Source organism: Aphanomyces astaci (assembly GCF_000520075.1).
Source record: "Aphanomyces astaci strain APO3 unplaced genomic scaffold supercont1.120, whole genome shotgun sequence".
NCBI lineage: Eukaryota > Oomycota > Saprolegniomycetes > Saprolegniales > Verrucalvaceae > Aphanomyces > Aphanomyces astaci.
The window spans coordinates 1-16,068 of NW_009798383.1; the positions used below are offsets into that span (position 1 = coordinate 1).

The 16,068-nt window shown below is 52.0% G+C and overlaps 3 protein-coding genes across 3 annotated transcripts; all 3 read right to left on the bottom strand.

The window, feature by feature from the left end:
- Positions 1–165: 165 nt before the first annotated feature.
- H257_17797 (hypothetical protein) lies at positions 166–986 on the bottom strand (the record flags this gene model as incomplete). The annotated part of the gene is made up of 1 exon (XM_009846741.1): positions 166–986. A coding segment is annotated over one exon (819 nt), but the record flags the coding sequence as incomplete, so codon positions are not given.
- A 5,403-nt stretch (positions 987–6,389) lies between these two features.
- H257_17798 (hypothetical protein) lies at positions 6,390–7,857 on the bottom strand (the record flags this gene model as incomplete). The annotated part of the gene is made up of 2 exons (XM_009846742.1): positions 6,390–6,509; positions 7,129–7,857. 2 exons carry the CDS (start codon positions 7,855–7,857, stop codon positions 6,390–6,392), a joined length of 849 nt encoding a protein of 282 aa, XP_009845044.1.
- A 1,798-nt stretch (positions 7,858–9,655) lies between these two features.
- Positions 9,656–10,147, bottom strand: H257_17799 (hypothetical protein; the record flags this gene model as incomplete). The annotated part of the gene is made up of 1 exon (XM_009846743.1): positions 9,656–10,147. One exon carries the CDS (start codon positions 10,145–10,147, stop codon positions 9,656–9,658), a length of 492 nt encoding a protein of 163 aa, XP_009845045.1.
- Positions 10,148–16,068: the final 5,921 nt, after the last annotated feature.

The window sequence follows — 16,068 nt, forward strand, 5'->3', positions numbered from 1 at the left end:
AGCTTTGAGAAGGCGATTCCCGCACCAGCAGCGAACATTGAGCAGCCATAGCCAGTCATTTGAATAAAAATGCAATACATTTAAATAAGTTTTATCGACTTTACATACTATATTGAAATCATTATCTATATTTTGGAAATAATTATGGAAATAATTATGACGCACCCGGGATTGAACCCGGGCCCCCGTACTTCTCCAACCCAGATTTTGCTGTTGCGCCACACACGATTATCATGGGTCGAACCAGGCCAGTCAGCATGAACGTCGCGAATAATACCACGGTGATCACAAATGATCTGAGCAGCCACAGCGTAGCATCCTTTACGGGAGTAGTAGTCTTCACCACACAGCGTCGGCTTAAATTCAAAGGGGAAGAGAGTGCCGTCGATGAAGCCAATGCAACCGGTAAACCCACACATGGCATATATGTCCAACGAGATTGAACTGGCCTCGGAATGATTTGGCCACAAGATGAACTGGTCACGCAGCCTCACGATGGCGTCCATGACTCGACGAATGTACAACGCGATGGTGCCAGCACCAATACCAAACAATGACGACATGTGCTCGTTCGAAACGGCATTGCCATTGGCACCAAGAAAATAGAGAAACACCAGGAGTTGATGGGACACTGGTCGTTGGGTAGAGCTGGATGACATCTGCATGAACGAGGGATCTGCCTGAATCAAGACCACAATGTGGTCAAACGAGCTACGCTCGACCCGGAACAGTTTTCGGAATCGTGTCCGGCGGGTCTCGAACAAGAAGTGGTGGAACCGTGGTGCTTTGAAGGGATCGTTGATCCGGCGGGACAGGTATCGTCGGTTCTCAATCGATCGGATCCAACAAATGAGCTGGCTGTCAAGGTCATCTTCGTCGCTGTCATTTTCACTCAACACAGTTCGTTCCATACGCATGAGCTGGCGTGTATCGAGAAGCATCATAGCATGTTGAAGGGTAAGCTGTCGTTCACTGCGTCGGACCATGTTTGTTACTCGCCAACTTGTCGCCTTAAACCCCTGCAACAGGGGTTTCAAAGTGGCAAGTTCAATGGAGAGGTTTCATTGGCTATATTTGATTTCAAGTTTCAACTTGTCGCTGTCAACTTGTGGCCAATCTGAAACCCACTATTTTATTGGTCAAAATGATTTCCGCCATCCTCTATAGGCGATATCTGGAGGGAGTCATATGGACAAAATGCCTGTTGATTAATTGAGTTTGGATTATCATTTTTAAGACATTCCTCCGCGAGGGCCGATCCTAGAACCACATGTTATGGAACCGCTTCGCCAATGGTAACGCGCCTGCTCGACCAGGGGCGGTGTGTAATCTTCGGTTTTTATTTCGCCCAACGCTTCATACCTCGTGCTTCGACCGAGCTTCGTCGAAGTTCGGTCCTCGCCTTCGTATGTAGCCCTTGTTATCCGGATTCCCCACACCGCCCCTGGTCGAGCAGGCGCGTTACCATTGGCGAAGCGGTTCCATAACATGTGGTTCTAGGATCGGCCCTCGCGGAGGAATGTCTTAAAAATGATAAACCAAACTCAATTAATCACCAGGCATTTTGTCCATATGACTCCCTCCAGATATCGCCTTTCAAGTGCACCATAAACTGGCCATCTACGTTAATTTGCTTCGTGATGGTCACGATCAAATGAGGCAAAACTCCACGAATACATGAACGACCAAAGCATCGTCAGTCTAGTGTATGATAGGTAGACATCGTTACGGAAAGATCATACGATTTACTTCGTTGAAGTGTTTTCCAGAAATGCTGCAAATCACGCCTTTATCAACGCTATTGCTGCTGCTGCAGCCTCACAAACCGGTGAAACAATCGCACTTGACGTGACAGCTATGATCGCCATGGGGATTTTAAAAGTGGCGTCAGTAGTGACCGACAAGGCAGCAGCAATGAGACGGGGTTTAAGGCGATACACCGAACTTATCTGCAATGGCTGTGCAGCTCATGAAGTGAACCTGCTGTTTCAGGATGTGTGCAAGCTCGACAACTTTGCCAGTGTATTGTATCGAGTGCGCAACATCACAAGTTTTGTCAAAGATCACAATGCGTTGACTAAGCGCTTTGAACGTATACAACCCAACCTTTGTGTCTGCCGGCCCTGAACTTGCAGTGACTCCTGTAGAACTCAATGCACCGGATGAACGCGGACACTACTACAACTGGAAGTCTGGTGAGCATCATGATGGGAGAAGAAAGCGACGTAGGCGCCAGTGATGGTGACGAAGAGTCAAAGGAGTAAACATATTGGCGTAATATAATTTTTATTATTCATTGCACAAAGGATCACTTACGTAGGAATTAATTCAATTCAACTAAATTCCCTGACAACACATTTACAATAACGTACTATTAATTATTAGTAGTGGATCGCGAAACATCCGGATAATTAACCGGAAATTAGTAGGGGGGCTCCTCGGCCTGGTTCGCTTCGCTCCCGGCCTCCGGTGGTGCTCCCAGAAATTAGATAGATCATTGCTGTTATACTGAGTCGCTGCGCGGGCGAACGGGCCTGGTTCGCTACGCTCACGGCCCTGGCCTAAGCTAGCTCCTGATAGTTCCGGATAAAATGTTTCGCGATTGTTTCGTGACCATCATTCTCTATTACAACAATGTATTGACACTATTTAGGAGTGTTGGTAACTAATCATTGCTGCCTTACCTGTTTTCAAATGTTTCCCGAAACACAAATGTTTTTATCCTAGACTACCAAGGCAAAGGATAACCTTTGCAGAATCCATCGACGAGCGCTCCGTTAGCCCCGTTAACCCAGCCTCGGTCTATATCTCCGTTGCAGAACTTTGCCATCAAAGAAACCGAGGTGTGGGATGGAGAAGTCAATGGCCTTGGTGTCCCCCCCCCCGACGAAGCGCAGGTTTAAGACGAAGCTTTGTGTTTATGGAATACAATTGCTCATGGTCAAGGTTCATTGGCAGCGTCTGGTCCCACGAAGATGCGACCGTTGGAGTACTGTAGTCTTTGCATAATGCATTATATACATAGAGAACGTGAGTGTTGTCTTGCGCCGGTGTTCGCAACCGACGACTTCCGTGTTTAAAACGGTGACCTCGATGACAAATCCAAAAGTAACTTCATTATCCAGTCAATCAATCAGTTCCCTCCTTTCACTTCACAACTCTCTACAAGTCATGTATCGGTCAGTGTACCATCAGCTCGGAACATTTGCACTCCTCAAATGTCTTCCTGTTGCGGACCAACATTCGGCTACCCACACTCAGGCACGGGGAATCGAACAGATGCTCGGCCGATAACACTTCCCCCCCTACATTGGGTGGCCACATGCACTTGTGAGATCGTCAATCATTTTGCTCGCGCCGTCTTCGGTGCTCCGGGCCTTGGACCGCGACGGAATTGCACAGGAACGTCTTCGTAGATCGATAAGACCGGTTCCCAGGACGACTCCAGATCGTGCAGACAAGCCACTTGATCAGGAACTTCCCAGACCCCATCTCGCAAACTCAGGTCCCAGAGGTCTTCCACGTAAAAACATTCATCGCTGAACGCAATTTGGGCCTTCAAATCTTCATTGACTTCACGTCCACCTCTACACTACAAGCAGAGCCTGCACGCATGGTGCAGGGACGTCGCTCCTGGAGGCGCCAGCTGCTGGACTTCCATGAGGTAGTTGGAGACCACCTTCACGACCCGAACGGTCCCTTCCAACGCAACGTTAGCTTTCCCGGATGCTGGAGAGCCCGGGACTAAAACAATATCGCCTAACGCAAATTTCGCCGGCTTCACAGTACGTTGACCTATCCCGACGGTACCAGGCCTTAGCGCGCTTTGCTGCATAACTTCCAGGGTATCTGCGAGCTCGGCCACGTGGCGTATCGCCCGGGACTTAATCCAGTCGATCGTTATCTCCCGGGGCTCGTCCGGGTGGACCAGTCCGGTCAGGGGAGGTGTAGCAGGCAGGCCCGTAAACGCCGTCGTTGGCGCTACGCCGTCCAAACGGTCGACCGGCTGCTAATTCAGGGCAGATTGTATCAGGGGTAACACCATCGGCCAGTATCCGGGTTGCAAGCGCATCTCGCTGCACATATACTTCAGAATCCGGACGATGATTCGGTTCACCACCTCAACTGTCCCGTTGGCCAGAAGCAGTGTGGTGTGTGACAAATGGTGATGAACACCAAACATACAACCCAGGGTACTGACCAGTTCGTTATTGAAATGGGACCCAGAGTCGGATACCCAGGTCCTGACAACCCCGAACAGGCCAAACCATTCCATCAACATCGCCGCGGTCTCTTCTGCAGACGCTGTCGTACTGGCAGGCAACCGAACAAACCCGCTCATGTCATACTTGATAACCAGAACGTATTTCAGGCCTCCGGAAGCGTCTCGGATGTACCGCCAAACTCGGGAGCCGCAAACGTTGCTGGTCTCTCGTAACTCCAGGCCTCATCAACCGCCACCGGTTGTCGCCTTCCTTGTGGTGACTGGAACAGCTGCCGCGCAGTCGCAATGGCCCGGGGCCATCCACGGTCTTCAAAACGGTCCACGCACGGTGCACGGGCCGCAGGACTCGTCGAGCGATCCGACCGAGATCGGGCTCCGACAGAGTCCCCGTGGTCGCTACTGGGTAGCTCCACGTCCAAGGCATGGTCGTTTCCTGTTCCAGGAAACACCATGCGTTCAGTCGCCAGAGTGTCTGTAAGACAGCTAAATTATTCTTCGTTGTCTTGCGCCAGTGTTCGCAACCGAAGTTGATTATTTCCAACGACCTTATTTTGGTAATTGACATGGCAATGCTGTGTGTGCAATGGCAGCAGTTTGCCGCCACGTTGCGGAGTAAGTGCGGTGTAGTTAGCGTTGTTCGTCGGTATTGACTACATAACTCATGCCGTTATACCAGTGATGTGTTTCGCAGACAAAGACCCAGTAGCAATCTTACATCACCGTTTACAAAGTCAACGTCGAATTGCTGGCCCGCCACCAACTTGTCAGGATTCAGCGAGTTAACGATGGATACGAGTCTGTCATTGCCCTGAACTAGCCCTCAGCAATATTGCTGGGCGATGGCTGGGCTGCTATCATGAATGCCCATTTTTGTAGTACAGTTGGTTTTGCAAAGGGCGATGACACACACCAACCACGACAATAGTGAACGCACGAGTAAAGCGGGAATACATTCAAGATCACTCGATCGTCATGAATGCTCGAGTGATCTTGAATTCGTTGCCGCTTAACGGTAGTCCAATACGGTTTTCCCGAACAAACAGTCGGAGGCCAGAGGGTTCGACAAAGTGCTTGTATCACTTGACTCATCGAGTTTGTGAACTTAGCAATTTCCTTGGGCGAGTGAATATGAAGGCAATGGCACGAGTAGAATATATCACGGATAACCTGCAAAATATACTTGCGTCATATCATATCCCTCAGCGTCGTGGGATATCCCACCAACCTGTATTTTTATTGTATTTTCATATTCAAAAATCTACGTGATATAATGAAAGCAAGATATAAAGCGTTGCCGAATATTTAGTCGCAATCATCCTTGGACAGATGTAGTAGTAAAAATTTACTATACGTATACAAGCGTACCCTAAATAGAAATACTACACCGTCGACCGTAATTAGTGCGGATCCAGAATTGATGGATCACGTACAGTGTACAGTAGTATAGTGTACCGTAGTAGTGCGGATCAATTTCGTGTAATATTGGGGGTTTGGGGTGTATGCCACGAGGCCAAATAATGACGATTGTATATGATGTGGGTGCACTATTGAGTGTTTTACATCAACGCCGATTTGTGCTGTGTATTTATGTGTAGCGATGTGGCGACACCTTGCCCGCACCCAGCTCGTAGGTGCCTGGCCCATGACGCACACTAGCTAATCCTTGCCTGGGGATGTGGCTCAAGGGCATGTATAGCTTAGAATAGCTAGCCTAGTGAAGCCCCCAAGGTCTCAACCGCACCCGCATCCATTGTGTACAAATGTGCATTTTAGCGTAGAAGTAGTGAAGTAGACGAAGAAGATTTCATAGGGATGAAGGCTAAGGATATCGTAGTAGATCCTCAGTTGATGCATTGTCCATTTTGCCTTCAACTACCTACGCTTCCTCCCGCAGTGCTACAAGTGATAGCACTTCCTTGTTCTCTTGTCCCATGCAAACCGCCGTACGTAGCCAGTCTTCTTAGACGGTTGTGTGGTCGTTTGCAGACAACACATCGCCAAACGTTTTGAAAACGTAGTCCCTGCTACGCGTTGCCTGGTCATAGTCTCAGCAACAAAATCTATACACGTACTGAGTGATATGCTAGTGTATGCCCCGTACCAAGACCCGCAAGCCACGAACGACATCGGCGAATCATTCGACTATCCAAATTTTCCGGTTAAGTTACGCGAAGACCTTTGCGTGCTGACCCGTCACCAACGCGTGGCTATCAACAAGTTGCGTGCTCATATCCCCGATGCCTAGAACTCCGACGCGCGCAAAGCTATCCACGAGGTCACCAACCTATTGATCCACCTGAACGACCAAATCGAGCTACTGATTGAAGGATCCATCCACCGGAAGATCCAAGTGTACCACAAGGCCTGCAAGATCAAGGCTGAAGCAAGAGTTGATCGAAGTTCGAAGTAGAGTAATTTCACCGGAATTACAAAAAACGAAGATGTATGAATGAAGTTTTGTGCAAAATGACAAAATCCTTTCAGCGACAGACATGAACAGCTGCTGGAAATGCTTACCCGCGCCCAAGTCGCCCAAGTGGAAGCGAGCGAGCGTTTGGCTAGTCAACACATGGAACGAGCGACACGACAAACAGAGCTTAAAGTTAAAGGATTAAAAACTCCCCAGTATTATGGACGAATGGACGAAAGTATTAGTCTATACATCCACCAAGTTACGACATTTCTCCAGACAAAGAACGTGGATTACCGAGAAAACGATGGGACTCAACATCGATGCATTGCCATGATGGTGGCAAATTTCCGTGACCTTATCGCAGCCTGGTATCAAGAAAGGCTTTCGCGCGGTGAATCTCCCAGCACCCTCATTGACTGTAAGGAGAGCTGCGAGCCGAGTTTGAACCCGACTATTTACAAGATCGGCTGCGTGATCAGCTATATGGTACCTGGGAGAGTTCGTAGCATTCCATGGCTTCGAGGTTGCCTATCTCCTTCTTGCACGCTTCAAGCAAGTAGCCGGTGGCGTCAGCCGACTGCATAGCTTCGTGGAACGTCGCAGACACGTCCTCGTCGACGTCTGTAGCATTGAAGCACGCATCGTAAGCTGCGTTGGCTGCGTCGGACGGGTCATCCCGGTCGATGGGGTGTTGCCACGGCAATTTTGTTGCGACGCCGCGCGTTTCCTCCGTCCGCATGGTCTTGTGCGGCGATTGTCCACGGTCGCCCGCCTTCCGCGTTGGTTGCGCGGTTGTGGCGCTTGCACGGACCTTGGCATTGCGCGACGTAGAGCACTTGGAGTCGACGGTGGTGGCTCGTGCTTGGTGCCTAGCAGCGTCCATGCCTTCCACCGCTGCTTGCTTCGTGCGGCCTGGTGACGTCGACTTCTTGTTTGAGGGTCGGTGCGATGGATCCCAGCGCGATTCCCGTGGTCCTTCTTCGTGTGTTGGCGCGGCCACCCCGGCAGCTTCGGCGGCTCTGCGGCTGTTTCTCGTGTCGTGTCTCGTGACTTGTGGCGGGTAGTGAGCGAAGTGTTGCCCCATCAGGCGAGCCGGGCTAGACTTGCGGTTTGAAGGGCTCTTGCCGCGCTCCGAAGTCATGCTGCTGGCCGAGCGCTGTGGTGGTGTTTGCGTGTTGGCTAGGTCCATGTCAACGTCTTTCTTCGTGGCTTGCGCCATGATGCCGCATTTGCCGTCGCGCTGGTCGTCGCTATCCTCGACTTACACGGTGCGTGGGCGATGGAATTCCGTTTCCTTGAAGGTGCAGTCCACCGTGAACACCGTCTTCTTGTCTTCTAAATCGTACACCTTGCAGGCTTTCTTGACTTCGCTGTAGCCGAGGAACATGCACAGCTTGGCTCGCGACGCAGTCTTGTCTTGCGCCTCGTTGCGGTGCCAGGCCACACAACCGAACACCTTGAGAGACGTGATCTTGGGCTTGGCTCCGCGGATCAGCTCGTGCGGCGTCACATCGGCCGTCTTGTTGTTCGGTGTCTGGTTTCTCAGGAAGGCTGCCGTATTTACGGCTTCGGCCCACCAGTGCTTGGCCGCGTTGGCGTGGAGCAGCATTGTGCGCCCCATCTCCACCAGCGTGTGGTACATCCGCTCCGCCGTTCCGTTGGAGCCTTGGGGCGCTGACTTCGTGGTGAATGCCGCGTTGCTTGAGGTATAGGGTACGTATTCCATGACGGCCTCGTAGGCATCGCTCTTCTGGGATAGGAAGTTGACCCGCACGTAGTTGATGGCGTCATCCGTGAAGGCGATGTAGTACTTGGCGCCGTTAGGCGAGGCGGTCTTGGCTGGGCCCCATAGGTCGGTGTGAACGCAGGTGCCGAGCGGGTGTCGTGGGTGGTCGCCTGTCTTAGGTACGGAGGTATGCTGTATCTTGCCTCTGATACAGTCTTCGCATGTGATTGCCTTGGGTAGGTCCGTCGGGCCGCCGATGGATGCCTTGCTCGCTGCCTCCATCGAGCCGGCTGGGATGTGTCCCATACGAGCGTGCCAGAGCATGGCATCGGCTGCCTCTGCCGCGTTGGCCTCGCCATCCATACCGGGGAGGATGACCTTTCCTTGGATGGCATACAGGTACGAGTCGTTCCATCGAGCCGTGATGGACAAATTGTTCGTGTTCCGGAGCTGGCAGTGGTCTCTCTCTCTTCAAGACCAGCGAGGCGTCCCCTGATTGGCGGTTGATGCGTCTGATAGACACGAGCGTTTTCTTTAGGATCGGTACGTAAAGGACGCTCTTGAAGGTGGCCGTACGTCCTGTTTCTTAGGTCGCCCATGGCGGTCACTGGGATGGGGTGGCCATTGGCTAGGCGGATGCCGCGGGTGCAGGCCACGACAGAATGCAGCAAGTCGATGTCGCCAGTGATGTGCGCGGTGGCGCCGATGTCAATTATGGCTTCGCGCTTGTACGTCGACATTGCAGCGTTGCACTCGTCGGTTTCATCTATCGCATATTGACTCAGCTTCATGGAGACAATGTCGGTTTCGAAGTCGACAGCCGGGTCTTCGTCATCCGGACGACTGGACTCGGAAGAGGTCTTCCATTTCAACTTCTTCGGCGTAGTTGCCTTGGTCGGTGCCGCGCCAGCTTGGGCGACCTCCGCCGCGGCCATTGCCATATAGCTGCGTCCACGTCCGCGCCCACTGAAGCGGCCCCCGCCTCGACCGCCGTCGTAACCGCTTCGTCCGCTGCTATTGCCGTGCAGCTTGTCCAGGACGCTGCGCCGTTGAACGCCTTTTGCTTCGTCGGTTTGTCTGCGGCGGCATTCGATGCGGAAGTGGACAGGTTTATGGCACTAGTGGCATTTGCCGTTGGCCGTGGCGTTGAGCGCGTCGTCTGATCTGTCCGCGTTCTTGCGTAGGCTAGAGTTGCTGAGCTTCTGTCGTTCATCGTCTAATTTTAGTTCTTCTAGGACGGACCACGTGGTAGCGAACTTGGTCGTGTCGCGGCTCTCGCGCATGATGTAGCTCACGGTGTTTGCGAAGCGTGGCGGCGGCAGACAAAGAAACCGGGTGCCGTGCGACCGTTCAGGGGTGCCGTCACAGCGGCGGTCATCTTGCGTGTGAGTTCTTGGAATTGGCCGGGAAAGGACTCGAGGCCGATCCGTTCGCTCCTGTTGAGCTTGTACATCTTCATTTGTAACGTCACCAGGCTGACTTCTGACGTGTTCTCATAGATGGTCTTGAGCGCGTTCCACGTGTCGCACGTCGTGTCTACGTGTTGGATGTATTTCAGATGGTCGTTGTGGACGGACAGCTGGATGTACGACAGCGCCACGAGGTCGTCCACCTCGTCCGTGTCTGGCTTGTACTTGCTGTCCGGGCCGCGGTGCGGCTGCAGGTACTTACTTGCCCAGCTTGTGCTGGTTGATCTTAGTTCGCGTTTTGACGCACCATTCGCGGTAGTTGGAGCGTCAGCCTTTAGCTTGTTGGGTTGCCCGTATAGATAACGTTCTGTCATTGGGCACATAACCTATTGACGTTGCTTGCAGGTTTTGGTCGCTGTATGCCGCGATAGGGACGAAAGAGTAGGAGGAAGTAACGGGTGAGTTATCGAGGGTTAAGCTAGCTAGGAGTCTGACAATCAGTGATTCGATTGCCGCGGCTGGACAACCTAATATGCAGTCCTGTATACAATGTGTCTACAGTGTACTTTCTGATGATGGAAAATCACTCGAGCGTCAGCCGACGGCACCTATGTTGCGTCTCAACTTGACGGACCTTGCGAAGGCCGATCCAAAGGCAAATCACAAAGTCAATTTCCCCCAGTGGCAAGTAGTCACTGGGGCTTAACCCTAACCTAATCAGACAGCTACTGGGCAGCCAATAATCTAACTAGCGAATAGGATCACACCCAGGATATCCAACCTAATCGAACACTTGGATACCTTCTTGGGAGGGGTTCAGGTGCTCTGCGAATGGCAAATTCGCAACAATCCCCCCCAACGAAAGCGTCACGCCCAACGCAGCTGCCATCGCCTTGACTTGGGGATCGGCCTTGTTCAAGCGCTACATGCGCTTGAACTCAGTTGGAATGTCTTCCAACAAATTGGCCGCCAGTTCTCACGAGTCTTCAATTGCTTGTAGGCCGCGCCAGCACACACGCACTTCAAAAGCGGCCATTCGATCGTTGTAGCGGCAGTCGAGGAACTGATCGACCACAAGGCCGTCGGCGTTGTGTGCAATGTGGCGCAGCAGTTCTTCCGTCACATCCAAGGCGTCATCGGCGTAAAACTTGAGACGACTGCTGTGGGCTTCACGGACCACCCCCGTCACCAAATTTTGGATTTCAAAAATCCAGTCGGATGTTGTCTTGACCACTTGAGCTGGTCCACGCCATGTAACACTCAGCTTTGAGTGCGAAATCGACTACACGTCTATGTAAAGCACAAAATCGCCCACGTCGAACTGGGCTATTTCCGCACCTTTTTTCTTCGATCTTCTTTCACAGTTTTTCTGACGCTTTCTTGTCGAAGCGTCCCACACCGTCGCATGCATCTTGTCCAGGGCGGTTTCCGTCGCCGCCATGTAATCGTTTCGCCACGATAGCAAGTCGACTAACGTCGTAACGTTTTTCGCCGACGGAATTGGAATGCGATCCAAGGGCGACATCGCTCGGCTACCCGTCATGGCAGTAATCGGTGCCACACCACCGAGTGTGTCGGACAGACTTTGGTTGAGGACCAACATCACCACTGGGACAATCAGCCGCCACTGGTCTGGCTGCATCAACCACTCGGACAGAAGTGCACGGAACGCCTTGAGGGTCGTTTTCATCGTACTTTCGACTGTTCCGTTCGCCCACGGACATCTGGCTGTGGTAAAATGATGATGTGCCCCCAGCACATGCTTGAGCTCGGCAATCACCTCGTTCTTGAAGTGGGATCCCTGGTCACTTACCCAGTGATAACACACGCCAAAAATGCTGAACCACTGCAGCAAACAAAGCACCACAACTTGCGCGTTCGCCACGTCGGATTCCCACAACCACTTGAACTGGCTAAAATCATCCTTGGCCACAAGGATGTAGGCACCATCCATGTATAGAAAATCCCAATCAAGGATTTCATTGGGCTTGTGGTATGCGCCGTTGTACCAAACGGGCGCAAAGCATGACCACCCGTACTGGCACAATGCAAACAACGGCCCACAAAGTACGACACGTCCGAGGCAATATCGGACCACCAAAATCGATCCAGCAGGATCTGCTTCGTCGCGTTGATCCCACAGTGTCCTCCCACACCAAAATACGCGACCACACACAACCGCATCTGCAGGTCACTGGCAGACGTCGGAATCCACACCGCTCCAGTGGTGGTCTTGAGCACCGGCACGTCGTCGTCGCCCACTTCCACCTGGTGTTCCACCACGTCGGCGACAGGAAATTCTCCGTTTCCAACGGCTTGGACTTGATCATCCATGATCTCGGCCATGGTTGGCCAAATGAATTCGCCATTTCGCAACGGCGAAATCTGCAATGGCACGTGCACGATGGGGCATATAAGATTGGAATTTGTTCCCCATCGGGACAACAAATCCGCCCACACGTTGACATCACCAGAGATGTCATAAATGGTGTAATCATACCCCATGAGTAGTAGCGCCCAGCGATCGAGTTTCGCTACCGTGTACTTCGGGATTGCGGCGTTCACACTGGCCGGGGTGAAAATGAACTTGAGGTTTGCGTGGTCAGTGAACAACGCAAATCCACCGGGCTTGTGGAGCAGGTAGTCTGCACGCTTCAGACACTCAACGACCGAAAACGCCTCCTTCTCGACGATTGCCCATCGTTGCGCCCCGCCAGAAAATGCGTCGCTCAGAAACATCAGCGGCTCATGGTCTTGCGCGTCCAATTCACGATCCACCTGATCGTGAGGAATTTGAGTCACCACGCCGCCCCAATGCAAATCGCTGGCGTCGGCGAACACACAACTAAGCTGCTCCGGCCTTGGATGGGCGAGGGTCACCACATGGCCCAGGGCATCCTTGTAACTTGTGAGGCACGCTACATGCTCAGCGTTCCATCCCACGTCGGCCAACACAACTTTGGCCACCTTCTGTCGAGTGCGTCCACCAGCCGCCTTGTACACCGACTCCAGCAGATCGGTAATCGGCTGTACAATGACATTGTACTTCGGGATCGACATGCGCATCCAATTCATGGCGCATATGAATTGCTGCAGATCTTGTCCGATCACCGGCATCTTCAGATCTTGCAACGCCTTGATGCGTTCGGGGTCATGCTTGACTCCTTCGGACAACAAAATTCATCTACACCAGCGCGCTTCGGTTTCAAAGAACCTACACTTCTTCGGGTTGAGCTTGAGGCCGCGCGACTCACAGATGGCCAGGACGCGTTCGAGCACGGCCAAATATAATATCCTTCCTTGGACTTGTCGTAGCCCAACAAACTGTCCAACCAGATCAACAGCGAGCGGTAGAGCTCGTCTTGGAACATTTCTCACAACGACGATTGGCAGTACGCCACGCTGTCGGTACCACCCATGAGCACGCGCGTCGGCGTGTACACACTGGAGTCGGTCAGGAACGAAAACATTTCTTGCGACGCTTCGTCCAGCACAAACTGCCAATAACCCTTGAAAAAATCGAGGGTAAAGAACACACTGGCACCTGCGAGGTGATCCAAAATCACCTCCAGCATCGGCATCGGCCAAATGATGCGCTCCGTCTGTGCGTTCACTGGACGGACGTCCACGGTCATGTGAAAATGGCTCGCTTCGGGCTTCTTGACGATTAATGGTGCCGAACACCATTTTGACCGTGGATTGCGGTAACATAAACCCGCCGCCTGTAGCTCTTCAACGTGCTTGGCCATAACGTCCCGCTGCTCCTTCGAATAGCGGCGCGCCTTGCACCGCACCGGTTCAGCGCCAGCCTTGAGCGTCACACGTAGCGGCGCCACGTCCACCGGCGGATCTCGGCCCAACGAAAGCCGAAACACGTCTTCGTAGCGCAATAACAGCGCCCCCAGCGCCGTAGCGAAATCCTCGCCGCATCCCGCGGCACGGCATTCGCTGACCTTGTCCTTCAGCTTCGAGCGCACCACAACTTGGTCGTTTTCTTTCGACCAATCAGGAGTCACTTGAGGAAAACATGCTTGTTCTTCCTCGGGATACAGCGACGCTTCTTCAGGCGACGATGGTAGTTTTTCCATCGCTTCGACCACCTTCATGGCGGCCATTAGCGGCGTGTCCTTGCCGACGTCGCGACTCACGATTAGGTCGCCCAGTCCGTCTTGTAGTGGCGCCGCCGCCACCCAACACTTGAGGTTCGCGATCACCAGCGTTGCTTCGGCCGTTTCAAAGGTCAGACGTAACTTGACGTCGCGGTCCACATCGAGCTTCATGCCCTCCATGAACCCGCCCAATTCCATCGCGTCGTCCAACTGTCGCACTGGCGACGTAAAATTGCCAGTTTCTTCCAGACGTGATAAAAACGTCGGCGACAACACCGATTGGTCAGCACCACTGTCGAGTTGTGTCGTCGCCTTGAGGTTATTGATGTCGCAATCCAAGGTGCGATGAGCCCGCGCTTCTACCACATCGTTCGCAGCCAACTCTTGGACCTCACGCGCCGATAAAAAGTACAGAGAACCGAGTAGGAACTCGCGCAGTGGTATTTTGAAATATATGGGGAATTGTATGCGAATGTGCAAGTTGTGATTCCGAGTACGAATTATAATTTTGCAATCAGATCAATCTGATTAATTTTATTATATCCAATCATACAATTTACAAACTTTTTATAAGCATACTATTGGTTAAAATATAAAATATGAAAAAAATACTATTGGTTGACGTCGGAATTTATGAATGCTCCATGGAAAAAAAATAGTGTCGATACCACTGTGCGCGAGTTCCTACTCGGTTCTCTGTAATCGCGCCAGTCGTTTTCGGTAATTTCTTCCAACGAATTTCCAAAATCATGTGCGCACACACGCGGCACAATCTTCTGGTCAATGCATGCCGCCAACGGCATCAAAAACATGGTACCGCCCATGCCGCGGTTTAGCACTTCCATGCGTCGCGAGTAGGCTAGATACTCGTCCATGAACTCACGACACTCGCGCTTCTTGCTACCCTTGTACATAGGTGCCAGCGGCACCTGTTGCAGACCCATGAGGTTCTCCATGCGGCTTGTCGGCGCCGCTTGTTCGGACGGAAATGGCGATCGTTGATTGGTCGCTGCAGTGAATAATCACCATCGCTCGCAATCCCATCTTCTATCCGCCTCGGCATGGCTTCTTGCAGCGCATGGAACTGCCCCAGCTGTTCATATGTCATTTGGTTGAAATGACTTGACGTCATCGCCGCTGGTTCCACACTTCGAATCCGCAGCTCGTCCATCTTCTCTTGATTCTCAGCTGTTCATACGTCATTTGGTTGAATGACTTGACGTCATCGCCGCTGGTTCTAGACTTCGAATCCGCAGCTCGTCCATCTTCGCTTGGTTCGGCAATGGCACGGCCACCACCGTCTCCATAGACCGCGTTTGCGTCACACAAGCCATGTTGCTCGTAAACGGCAAACTTCCTTCTTCCATACTGGTACGGCAAGTAGCAGGCTAGGCTGTTACTAAAGAATGCTTTGTTGCGTCTCAACCTGACGGACCTTGCGATGTCCGATCCAAAGGCAAATCACAAAGTGAATTCCTCCCAGTGGTAAGTAGTCACTGAGGCGTAACCCTAACCTAATCAGACAGCTACTGGGTAGCCAATGATCCAACTAGCGAATATAATCACACCCAGGATATCCAACCTAATCGAACACTTGGATACCTACTTGGGAGGGGTTCAGGGGTTCTGCGAATGGCAAATTCGCAACACTATGGCTGTGTGCAGGGTTAATACTAACGTCCCTCGTCGGTGCCAGCGGAGTCCACGAGTGATAGAGGACTCCGCTGCAATGAATGAAGCTCGCGAGCACGACTCCGACAGAAATGATGTCTTTCGTTTGTGGCAGAGGAGCCCACTACCGGGGGCACCGCGGTACACGAACGAAGTGGCCCCCCTGCCACCAAGATTTCATTCGGGGTCGTGCATAAGAGTTTCGGAATTATGAATTGAGCGATATTCTCTGCGCTGACCAATTCCCCGAGTACTATTAATACTATTCATAGTATTAATCCTTCGAAGTATTAATATTAATACTTGAAGTACAGTAGTTAGTACTACGTACAGTAGTATTTACCTGCTCAGTCAATTGTGGCAGTGATAGTACAACTGACTGAGTTGTATGCCGGTGTTTAACGTTAGCATTGAACTTATCGTACAGTAGCAAGCAATTAGTCCCACCCGAGGTCAATATACCGTATGTTTGGGCGAAACGGCTCCCAAGAAAATGAAGGATGCTACTCCTCCGC